Source organism: Hydractinia symbiolongicarpus, chromosome 12 (assembly GCF_029227915.1).
Source record: "Hydractinia symbiolongicarpus strain clone_291-10 chromosome 12, HSymV2.1, whole genome shotgun sequence".
Classification (NCBI taxonomy): domain Eukaryota; kingdom Metazoa; phylum Cnidaria; class Hydrozoa; order Anthoathecata; family Hydractiniidae; genus Hydractinia; species Hydractinia symbiolongicarpus.
The window spans coordinates 6,628,093-6,640,134 of NC_079886.1; the positions used below are offsets into that span (position 1 = coordinate 6,628,093).

The window sequence follows — 12,042 nt, forward strand, 5'->3', positions numbered from 1 at the left end:
CGCAACCTTGTTTCCAAGACTTTTTACATTAGGACGGAACATTTGAAAAAGTTTGTCCTAATGTAAAAAACCTAAAAACCCTGGGTAGAAGGTTGCTGGGCTATAATTAGTTTGAGTTTTACATTTTTCCCGGCTATAATATCACAGTTTTAATAAGTTTCTGTTCACTTTTTGATGACAGACCTAATATTAAACATGGAAAAAATCAATAAACTTTTGGCGGTAAAAATGATTTTTTTTACATTTAAACAAAGGTAAAGCATTGACCAAACGCATCAAGCAAGGTTTCCGGTGTAAGAAACAAATATATTTTTTTTTGCACGCTCGTCATGATGTGAGAAATGTCGCTTACTTGATCGTAAAACTACGGGTCTCCACAGAAAGACACGAGACAAGAACTGTCGAACGAGGTTATCTTCAACGACTTTAAGATCTACATTCTGTTTTAATTGCACGCAAAAAAACGTCGCGAATTTAAATCAAAATCGCGAAAATCGGGAAATTTATAATTCATCAACATAAAAGGGTCAAGGCTCGGACAACCTTTAATGTACGTCACATAATTTGCTTTCCTGGAGATGAATATAAAACTATATTTTCTTAGAAAAATTACTTCGAAAACTGTTGGTGTTAGTGAATTCGTGATACTTAGTATGCAAACGGGACAAAAAAAGTTTTGCAACGTACAGTTTACTAAAATATTTATCATCTTTATTTATTCTACTTCAAAAATAAAACTAGTCGGAACGGAAGTAAAATATTTTACATTTGCTAATTATTCTTTCGTTTTATAACTTTTCCGTAGACAAGAGAAGTAGTAATAATTCCAACTTGGATCGGGGAAAAGAAAATTTTGTGATCCAATCAGTATTCAGAAGTCACATTTACTCACTCACTTACGGAAATTCACTGCATAGTTTTCTACTTAACCGTGCCATTTTATTCTATGCGATGGGTATGTATATATGCGTGTACAAATTATATCTGTGTAGAACTTTTTAGTGTATGTTGTTTTGGCGAAAAGCAAAACAACAACAAAAATTATATTGTCCACATTGAAATAAAATGTACCCATTAAATTTAAAATTAAGACAGAAAACTGTCTGTCGTTTCTCGAGAACCAGAGAACGGCGAATATATTCTAAAATAAGCATTACAGAATATCATTCATACGGCGTAAAAGACGCCGGCGGGTTCGAGGTTTGGAAGAAGGAAAATCGTTTAATTTGATACTATAAAGGACTGAGGTCTGTGAGATTTCTTAAAAGTAGTAAAGTAAAGCAATGCATAAACATTCTGACTTAAAACCTCCCTCGTAGTTTAGTTACTTCAGCAGTTAGTTTTTTGTTTCCCTTTTGGTTTTTCTGGTATTTTGTACATCGAGAAATGGAGGTATCCCAGATTCGATAATGAGAAACGAATGGCTCGTAGTGGAAACACAGCAGTTGAAAGTTCAAGCACTAGACAATTTCATCAAACAAAACGTTTCATCAAAGAATGACTCCCGCCGGCCGCGGCCCCCGTCAAGCGATTAGCTCCCGAGGGAGGAATGAGTACTAGATGCTCAAGAAAACCCAATTATGCGCATGCCCAGTGGGTCAATATTTCAGTTAGCTGTCCTCTTTGGCTCCTTGCACCGAAGTGAAGGCAACGAACGAGCGTCAACCGGACTGTCTTTATAACTCATAAAAATATGTATTCCTGTGCCAGATACGCTGTTCCTGCACTTAGAAATGCTGTAAGTAATTTTCATTTACGTAATTGTGGAACAGTTTACATGCATAGACGCATAAATTCTCTGTTAGGCTAGTGTTCAGCGCCATTTTTCACCGCCTAACTGCAAATTTCTTTGTTTAGTGCATTTTAGGCTGTAAAAAAGGATGCAATAATAATTGCTCATCAGTTATCAAGCAAATGCTTAGGTTAAAAATGCTTAGGTTAAAAATGCTTAGGTTAAAATTGATATAGAACATACAAACGTTCTATACGAGATACATTTAGCTAAGGCCAAGGGAACTTGTCATCAGTTTCTTGTCCTAAACACATTCAAAAACACATCCACTATTTCCTAAACAAATTTGTGCAATCAAGCAGGGAAAATTATACATGTCTATTTCATGTCTACAGTCCAGTTATGCAACATAACTATAGATGAGTTGCAATATGATTTTGCATCAAGAACAAAACGGACATGTGCACGTATATGCACAGGCAAAAAAATATAGCTAGCTAAACAACAGTTTGTGACCATTGTGAAAAAAAACACTGACACCAAAATTGATAATGGTAATGGTTAAGAAAACATTGTGTACAGAGTTATGTTTGGTTAGCATAATTTCTAATTACAAAAGTGAGCAGCTATATTTAATATTTTGTATGTAATTCCGATGTAATATTAGCTCCCAAATCTTGTCAATCAACATCGTCCCAATTGTTTTTGCCTGTTTTGTGTAAATGTGAAGCGGGACGTATGGTGGACTGAAACATACAAACGTAATTATTTGTACTCTCGACCACATACGTTTTTTTAACATCTAACAATAAATTTAACATGGTTGTGCATAGATGGCAATGCAAAAGGTAAATAGACTTGTGGGTTCTGCATGTGGAAGAAGAAATAGGCACAAGATTTAATATTTGTTTTACAATTGTACCGACTCCCTTTTTTCAACTTCTGCAGAAAATATAAGTGTTTACCTGAAATAGCCTGCTTTCCTTAAAAATTTTTTTTTGTATACAGCATTAATGTTGCATCTTGAAACCTTATTCAAACTTACTAAGGTAGAAAAATCACAGAATTTATGTAAACATCCTACACTTTGATGGAAATTTGATGGCAAAAGAGTATGAAATTATACTTATGGTATTAAACTTAGTCAGAAAAAATAAAAAGTAATATGATCCACAAGTATCAGTAAAGCTCCTGAATTTAGTTTTGGTACTATTTTTTTATGGGTGGCTTTTTTTTCTTTTGCCTTTGTCAATTAATTAATATAAAGACTTGTTGGCACAAAATTAAGTATTGCTTTTTGTTATTTGTCCTGGAAACAAATTTAATTTCCCTATTTAGAAAATGCTGGAAAAAAAAGACTGACCAACTGATTCATTTTCGCATGGGCTCAGGATTTAAAGACAATGTATTTTTGATGTCGACCTAGCTACAAAAACCTTGTTAATTTTGCTACTGATCACAACAATGACATGCACATGTTTTTTCACTGTCGTAGAAACATTTTAAGATGTAGTGACAAAGGAATTAGACTTTAAAGTAGTAATTCAAGTTATCTAAATTATATATTTTCACCTGGAACACTTTCCTGGTGACAAATTCAAATTAAAATAAAATCCCTAAAATGCACCAGATGATCCACAATAATATCCTTCCAGTGTCTGTCCACCCTTATTGGAAAACTTGAGAGTTTTGTATGTTTACCCACCCATGCAACCTGAAAGTGTCCACAATAGAATACAGCTGTTCACAAAAACATTTCTGAAGTTAGGAAACAGCCTTACTAATTTATTTTTTTAAGAAACGTGCAATTGACTTTTGTAAAGATTTTTTTGCAAAAATTGAATTTTGAATTTTGCAAATTGCTTATTAATTAATGTTATGTAAAAAACATTGTGTAATCTTTTCATTGTCCCATAAAGTTTTTATATATCACAATATATATATATATATCTAAAAACTTGCTCATATATTAATAACCCACTGAAAAGAAAAGTATTTTGTCACTGGTTAGCGTGACATTTTGTGATAGATAGATGATGATCCATTTGTCGAAAACAAGTTTCAATTTTCTTTATCACCAACAACGTTTCAGCAGCATCCACACTTTAATGGCACCTTTTTGTGAATTTTATACAATCCTAATTACTTACTCATGTTGTGGTATTTGTGTCACCTTTTTTTAATTATTTTACTTTAGACTCGTGCTGTGTTGAGACCTCAGAGCAGTACGTTAGCTACTCTTTCCAAAACGACTGTCATTCCAAGCAGCCAGGTGTGTATACTGTCCAAAGAATATTTTAAAGTTTAAAACTCGAAAAAGCTTGTAAGTGTAAGTATATCTTGCAGGAAGAACTTTGAATGTCAGGTAAGACTGAAAAATATTAAATGTTTGTATGATATGGTAATGGCACATATTTTAATTTTATAGGCTTTAGTCCCATTTTCAAACCAATTACATACATCACCAGCAACGCGTGATATTGAACAAGCAGCCAAGTTTATCGGTGCTGGCGCAGCTACAGTAGGATGTGCAGGTAATGTTTTACAGTCATGAGAGTATAGTGTGACATCCGATTTTATATGTGAACAAGTCTGATTGGTTCAAGACGACCAATAATTTGCCTGCTAAAACATCATGGAGACAAAATTGAGTATGGTAACTTTAGCACGTTTAAAAACAATGTTAACATTATCGATTTTGATGGAGAACAGGCAGAAAAACCAAAATATTTACCGAAATAATTTGAATTTCCAAATAGTGAAGTAAATTCTGCGACTATACAAAATGGTTTGTTTTTATTGTCCTTAAATATTGATATAGCATGAGATTTCCAATGCATTCCAAAAAGACTAATTATATTTGTTTCGTTTAGGTTCTGGTGCTGGTATCGGAACAGTGTTTGGTAGTTTAGTCATTGGTTATGCGAGAAATCCATCCTTAAAACCACAATTGTTTTCCTATGCTATTTTGGGATTCGCGTTATCCGAAGCTATGGGACTGTTTTCCCTTATGATGTCGTTTTTAATTTTATTCGGTTTGTAGACTGCTTCATTGATGCATGTTATCTGAATGAATGCGTTGCTTGTTAATTAGTTATACAGTAAATACATTTTCAAATTATGTTAACATGTATGCTTCATTCTGCAAACTATAGTACACTACCAACCTAAATAATATTTTATCGTTTCTTCGTTCAGTCACTTTATAAACCTGTTTTGTATTCTGTTTTCATTTAAGATAATTTCATTTCCCGCAAACGTTATTGTTTGGTTCTTTTTTTTGTAAGAATGATTTTTATCAAGTCGATAACTCGGGAAGATAGCCTGTTTCCGAAAATTATGATGTTCTTGGATGGAAGGGGGGCGGAGGGGGGGGGGGGGGGTGTTGCCTTCTTGGACGTCCATCGTATATTCTTTTTCTGAAAACAATTTTAAAAACAGTGAAAAAAAGGAAGCAACTTTCGCTCCAAAGTAGAAAATGATTGACGAGGAAGCATTAAAGTCGAACATTCTATTTTCTCTTATTTACATCGAGATCGTATTCGTAAATCAGTAATTTTCAATATTTCAAGTTATGCGACTAATAATTGTAGTTTGTATCATATTGTAGTTTGTATCGTCCATTGATTTTGGCCAAAAATTATCCAAAATCAATGGACGTCATGTTTATGGTCCCTAAGTGAAACCTTGAAAGTTACTATTAAAAAACTACTTACTTTAAGGGGAAAAGTTTTGCAGGAAATTCCAAAACAGCAAAACGCAAAAGCTTTTTCACGCGAAATCATAGCTAATGTTTTTTAAGGGAAAATCTAAGGCTCCTGCCTTAAATTTTTTGTTAATAAAAATTCAGTGACTCATTCATAGATCTAGTTAAAACGTATAGAATTTTTGCCTTTTTTAGTCTATCAATCTATTACAATAACTTTTGTTAATTTTTTCACTTTAAACAAAGCAAGAAAACTAAAAAAAATCTTTTTTTGCTCATTCGTGAAAGTTTTTTTTCACGCGAATATAACCTTTTTCTTCGATTTGCGAATCAACATTATAATGCCCGTATACGTCTGTCCGTCCGTCTTTCTGTCTGTCACGCAAAATGGTAGCTTAGCTGCGACGGGCGAACCGTGGATTTTTCCACGGTCTAACGACTAGTTTTTTAAAATATCACACCTTTTAAGCATACTCATAATGATGGTGATACTTTCACACTTCCGAGGCGATGAATATGCAGATGATTGTCCTATTAAATTTTAAAGACGTGACTGGGAATACCATAGAAATAGAACTTTCCAAGTCGTTTAACACCTTTCTGTGACTTGCAGAAGCAGAACAGGATGGTATACATTTTTAGTCAATTTAGTCAATATTCCCCTTCGAAAAATAAATAGTTTCACCATTGGGAACATCGTCGTTTCTTTAGTATAAATGTCTAATAAAAAAACGATTTTTTAATACAATAAAGGTACACCGTCACCTTAAAAATACCAATGGGCGTTAAAAACGATGAAATGGAAAGAAAAGTAAGTGGTTCAAAAAACGATAAATGTTTAATCACAAATTTTGCTAATTTTCACTTTAATCCGCTAAGAAAGCAAATAAGCAGTGCGAAGAAAATTTGTCCGCTAATTGCAACTTTAGATATAAGCAAGGTTTTTGATCATATTTTTGTTTGGTTATTATACGTTGATTAGATGTTCTATTGTATTATGTATCAGTTTTCTTGACGAAAACGTTCCGCTCAAAATTCACTCACACAGGTCGTTTCAATTCATGATAATCTCAACTTCCGACGCGTACTTATTTTCTCTGGTATTTATTTTTGCAGATTCTGACAAGTAAAAAAATTCACAAATTTTTTGTGTGTATCGACGGGTGTTCTGTTCCATTATTCTTCTGTCTAAGAGCATTTTTATTCCACGACGAAAAAACTAATGAAGCAATACACTCCTCCATGTCCGTGTCATAAAAAAAAAAAATTGCGGAACAAAGTGAACATCTCTAACCGGAAACATTGTTTAAAGATAGGTGTGCCCTTAATACGTGAATCAGAAATTAGCACGAATGACCAGCTCCTCTAAAGTGGACAACTTTAGACAGGCGTTTTAATGTGCCTCAGATAAATTTTAAAAAACCGAGCAACCTGTCGAAAAAACGGACATTCCCATAAATAACAATTTCTGCTCCGCCACGTCCATTTCGAACGGAAATGACCTCCATTTTTTCAAATATTTTTTTATATTTATTTAAATTTTCATTTTTTTCCCACATGGTGGTCCTCTCTTAACTCCTCTAGCAACAGTTACAAGAGATTTACATTTCGCAAACGAAAATGTATTTAGGAAAGAGAATCTTTATTTTGCCTTTGTAGATTTAGAGAAAGCTTTTGATAGAGTGCCACTTAAAGTTATTTAGTGGGCTATGAGAAAATTAGGTGTGGATGAGTGGCTAGTTACGATGGTACTATGTACAGCAATGCCGGAAGTCGTGTTAGGATTAACGATCCACTTAATGTTAGTGTACATCAGGGTTCTGTACTTAGTCCTTTGTTGTTTGTTATAGTCCTAGAAGCACATCGATGGAGATCAGAACAGGTTGTCCATGGGAGTTATTGTATGCATGTGATTTGGTTCTCATAGCAGAGTCGATGGAAGAATTAGTTGAAAAGTTTGAGAAGTGGAAGAAAGGACTAGAAGAGAAAGGGCTAAGGGTGAACACAGCAAAGTCTAAAGTCATGATTAGTAGCATTGCAGCCAAGTGGCCTTGTGGAGTTGGCAGGAAAGGGGTTGGTAGTAACTCAATTTTTTGTCAGACTTGCAAGCATTGGGTACATAAGAAGTGCAGTAGTATTGGTGGAAGGTTAAGAGCTGACATACAGTTTATACGCAAGCGTTGCAAAGGTGAGATTATAGAGAATGAAGTATTTCCAGCTTTAATATGTACAATAGTGGCTCGTTAGAGATAGTTAAGAACTTCTATTACTTAGGTGATATGTTGGGCAGTGAAGGGGATGTTGGAAGAAGTGTTACTTGCAGGATAGGTTCTGCTTGGAAAAAGTTCATAGAGTTACTTCCTTTGTTGACTGGCAGAGTCTTGTAAATTGAGTTAAAAGGTAGGTTGTATGAGGCCTGTGTAAGAAGTGTTATGTTGTACGGTAGTGAGACATGGGCAGTGAAGCTGGAAGATCTTGACCATTTAGAAAGGAATGATATGAGAATGGTTAGGTGGATGTGTAACGCCAGTCTGAGAGACAGAAAGAGTTCAGATGAGCTAAGAAGCAGGGTAAGACTCCGTAGAATTAAAGATGTTATCCAGATAAGAAGATTGAATTGGCTGGGGCACTTGGAAAGAATGGAGTGGGATAATTGGGTAAGAAAGTGCATAGACTTGATAGTACCTGGAAAAAAGCCCAGAGGCAGACCGAAAACCGCACTGTATAATGCACAAAACAGTCGAAAGTATATTTGGAAACATCTCTTTCTATGAGGTTTCGCTAGACACAATTTTAATTTTTTCCTTTAGCTTGGATTTTTATAATAATTGAAGGTTATTAAGCACACAGACACCTAAAAACACCCTAAAATGTTATTTCCAAACATCCCAGTCCCCCAGCCCCAGCGGACACAGTGTACAGTGTAATAAATCACGAAAATGATTTGGTTTTCAAGGTGACCTAGTGATTTCAAGCAAGTTCGCGAAATACCTAAAAGTTTGCAATACACACTCAACCAATCATATTTTGAAAAAAGTTTTTGTTCATTTTACCGCAAACAATTTTTCGTCCCTCCCTCCCCTTATTTAGAAGTTTTGTGCTTTTTATTTTGACACAGCGTAGTTTGTAAAATACTAATATATAACTAACAAGTCAGTAACATGACTGATTATATTTACAACAATATTCTTTTACAAAACTGTACACATGTTGATTATCAATGTTGTGTTGCACTTCTGTAAGAAATCATGCCCAAAGCAAACTAAACAGAAAATATAATGTATCGTTGACATAAACAAAAAATGGGCAACAGACTTTTTATGTTTCCAAAAAGACATAGAATTTATAGAAATCTGATAACTATAACACAGAAGATTTTGTTAGTGAACAAACCTTAACAGCGTCGGTTCTGGCATACCAGGATCGCCACCTTTCTTTAAGCCTAAAGAAAGAAACCAGGAAATGTTTGCTGCGTACACAAGAAATGGAAAGAAACAACAGGACAAAAGCTAATGCATGCTCACATAGAAGTGAGATTTCTATTTTATTTTGGTTGTTCTGACATAAAGAAATATTTCCTGCTCTGTTGATAATTAATTACGATAGCCAGTAAATATAATCCAACAAAGTGAACAAAAAAATACTTTGTTTAGGTAGTTTATTTAAATGATGGCAAGCGTTGGGAAATGTCATTGAGGAAAATGATGTCAGACTTTGTTTGCAAAAATAGTTAGTAACAACTATTTATAATTTTTTTAAAAAGATATTTGCATTTTGCAAATTACATTGCATATGAAATTTCATCAGAATTGTAGAACCGTTATGGGATATGTACTCAAACTTTATCAACATGTATATATGGCACCATAATGGGATCCTTTTAAAAATAAGTGTGTTGTGGCATTAATGCAATGTTCACATATTTCATCTATTATTAATCTTATACGTTACCTAAATATATAACAAATGGGATAAACCCCCAATGGAATGTTGTCTTTGATACTTTTACTACACGTTGTAAAACGTTCTTTGTTCTAGGTGAAAGTTGTACCATTTTTATTTTACTAAACATAAAATAAACAATTTTAGTAGTAAGATATTTTTAACAGAGTGGATGTCATAGGGCAAATTATGGCATACTCAGAAACACAATTCAACAAAAGTTCGTCGTTTTGTGAGAACAATTCTATAGGAACAGTAGGCTTGGTTCTGATTAAAATGCTAAGAATCCTAACAAGGTGTAGTTTACCCGTCTTAATTTTATAACACCTCTCACAAAGGGTTTCGCTATTGAATAAGTTCTGCAAGTTCTTTATAATGGATCAACAACATGGTATAATACTATTTGTCCCTGTTGCCTAGCTAGCATGCTTGAAAGATTTCTTATCATGTTGATGACTTGACTGCTCCATCCTGCAATAATTTTCCAAATACCTTTTCTAACTATATAACAATCTTCGGATGTGACTTCAACTTAAAGTAATGATAGAGTTTAATGTTTCTAATCTTCATATTTGTCTTATAATTTTTTTTTTGAAAATTGAACCCTTTAGATTGGCTAAAACGGCATCTAATTTTGACAAAATTAAAAGAAATTATAATTTTGGTAATGGCTGAAAGCTAAATCTAAATCAATTAGGACGCCAGACTAGACCCTTTGAAAAACTGCCAAAATGAAGTCATCCGTACTCCTCATAAAATTTTATTCCAAAAAACTTAGCTAAAAATAAATATGTAATATAAACATACAAAATATAACTATAAAACTATGTATATCAACAGTGTAGAAAAATACTACTGAAAAAACAAAATACAAAAGCTATTCATGATAAAACTCAACAAAATAATATCAAAAGAGCTTACGATAAAAAATCAGGATATTTAATGCCAGTTAGGAGCATAATGTTTTAATGTAATCACAATACTCCCCAGTCACCAATTACTTTGTACAATGGAGTACAAGTCATTTATTATCCGAAATGATTAAATCATTCAATGTTCAAGCCAATATTTCAAAGAATTGAAAAATTATTTGAAGAGAGATTTGAATACCGAAATGCGGGATATTCTTTGGATTTCTGGTATGCAGGTGGGATGCAGACAGGGAAACAGAATGCGGAATTGACTCGCATCGCTTGACAGACCTGATTATTTGAAGGTAGAGTTATGATCTTTATCCTGTAACAAAAGTTACAAGAAAACCTAATTAATTTGACTTTATAGACAGAAGCATTCTTTGTCGTTGTTGTTAAAAAAATATATGTAGCTAACCTACCAAAAACGATGTTAAATAGATACAGAAAAAAATAATAAGAATAAGTTCTAGCAAATTAAATTGTGCTCTGCCTTTCATAGCTATCAAATGTGACTAAAAATACCTGGTGTATATTTTTAGAACTATCAGCAGATCTCTAATGCATAGATAAGTCTCTCTAATTTTTGCGGGCGCACTTTGTGGGGAATTTTTTAAGTTTGCTTTGCGTGACTAGAAATTATAGGTCAAAAGTCTTTGGATCGGCTAATTAGACAAGAAATAGTCTATTTAGGCTATGCGTCACCATGTTGAAAATAAATTTAGCCCTTCTTCAGAAGCAACTGTGGCCATAAAACAAAGGATCTGTAACACAGCACATGCGTTCTTAATTAAAACAAACTAAATGCTATATCTTCTCACAGCGCAAATAGAGTGGTTCGCCCATATACAACTAGTGTTTACTTTTATTACTGAAACTCGCTAACAGCTTTTCACTAACCACCGATGCTGTTAAGTACAGGTATGTTCGTGCTGCATTGTAGTCCATTATCATAATTGCAGCATAGATAGCACCCTGGGTGTACAGCAAAAATAATAATATCGTCAAAATAGCCCATTCCCAGCCACTTCGCCCTAATTTGGCCACCCAATATTATGCTTAATATGCAACTCCAATTGGTCATCATAGCATTATTTATGATTTTTTAAGAATAATCGCTGTTATTAACGTTTCCAAGATACTATTAAACTAGATTGACATCTCTACTATGCATGTTTTGTTACTCAACCAATTACGCGCTTACAATGTCACGTTTTAAATAAATCTGTGTCATTACAATTTTTATTTTTCGTCGTAAAATAAAAAGAAACTAGAAATTATAAACAATTTTTGCACCATTGTAAAAGTGCATCAATTTCGTTCTTTTTGTTTTTTCTCTGGTCAGCACATTCCGCATGAAACCAGGTCAAACACTCATTGCATTGAATCCAAACCCCCCTTCCACAAATAATTTCCTGCATTCCCCACAAATATAATCAACATCCTCAAACTCAGAGTCTAAGGAACTCGTCTATTTTTCCTTTGACGTGCGACTCCATTAAAAACCTTTTCTTTTTAGCTGGGCAACTTGATTTAGATTGAGTAGCTTTAGTAAAAACTTTGTTTTTTGCTTTTGCAAATCTTTTTTTCGGTTAGCCTTTTTTCGCTGTGTTGTATTTTAAGGATTTTAATGGCTTCATCACTGGTCATATGTTTTGGAAACCTCTTCCTATTTTTTATTGCTTTTTGTTTTCTTTCAATCTCCGAGTAACGTAATATTGAGTTGATAATCGGAATAACTTCTTGGGGGA

General features: G+C 33.7%; 1 protein-coding gene across 1 annotated transcript; it reads left to right on the forward strand.

The window, feature by feature from the left end:
* Nucleotides 1–1,579: 1,579 nt before the first annotated feature.
* LOC130622175 (uncharacterized) lies at nucleotides 1,580–4,907 on the forward strand. The gene is made up of 4 exons (XM_057437608.1): nucleotides 1,580–1,738; nucleotides 3,930–4,004; nucleotides 4,161–4,266; nucleotides 4,606–4,907. The coding sequence occupies exons 1-4, from the start codon at nucleotides 1,694–1,696 to the stop codon at nucleotides 4,773–4,775; spliced, it is 396 nt and encodes a 131-aa protein (XP_057293591.1). The 5' UTR covers nucleotides 1,580–1,693; the 3' UTR covers nucleotides 4,776–4,907.
* Nucleotides 4,908–12,042: the final 7,135 nt, after the last annotated feature.

Excerpts from the sequence above, each read along its gene's own strand:
- LOC130622175 (XM_057437608.1), top strand. The coding sequence starts at position 1,694 with ATGTATTCCTGTGCCAGATACGCTGTTCCTGCACTTAGAAATGCT. Across the intron at positions 1,739-3,929 it reads TTCCTGCACTTAGAAATGCT|ACTCGTGCTGTGTTGAGACC; the intron begins GTAAGTAATTTT and ends ATTTTACTTTAG. Across the intron at positions 4,005-4,160 it reads CTGTCATTCCAAGCAGCCAG|GCTTTAGTCCCATTTTCAAA; the intron begins GTGTGTATACTG and ends TTAATTTTATAG.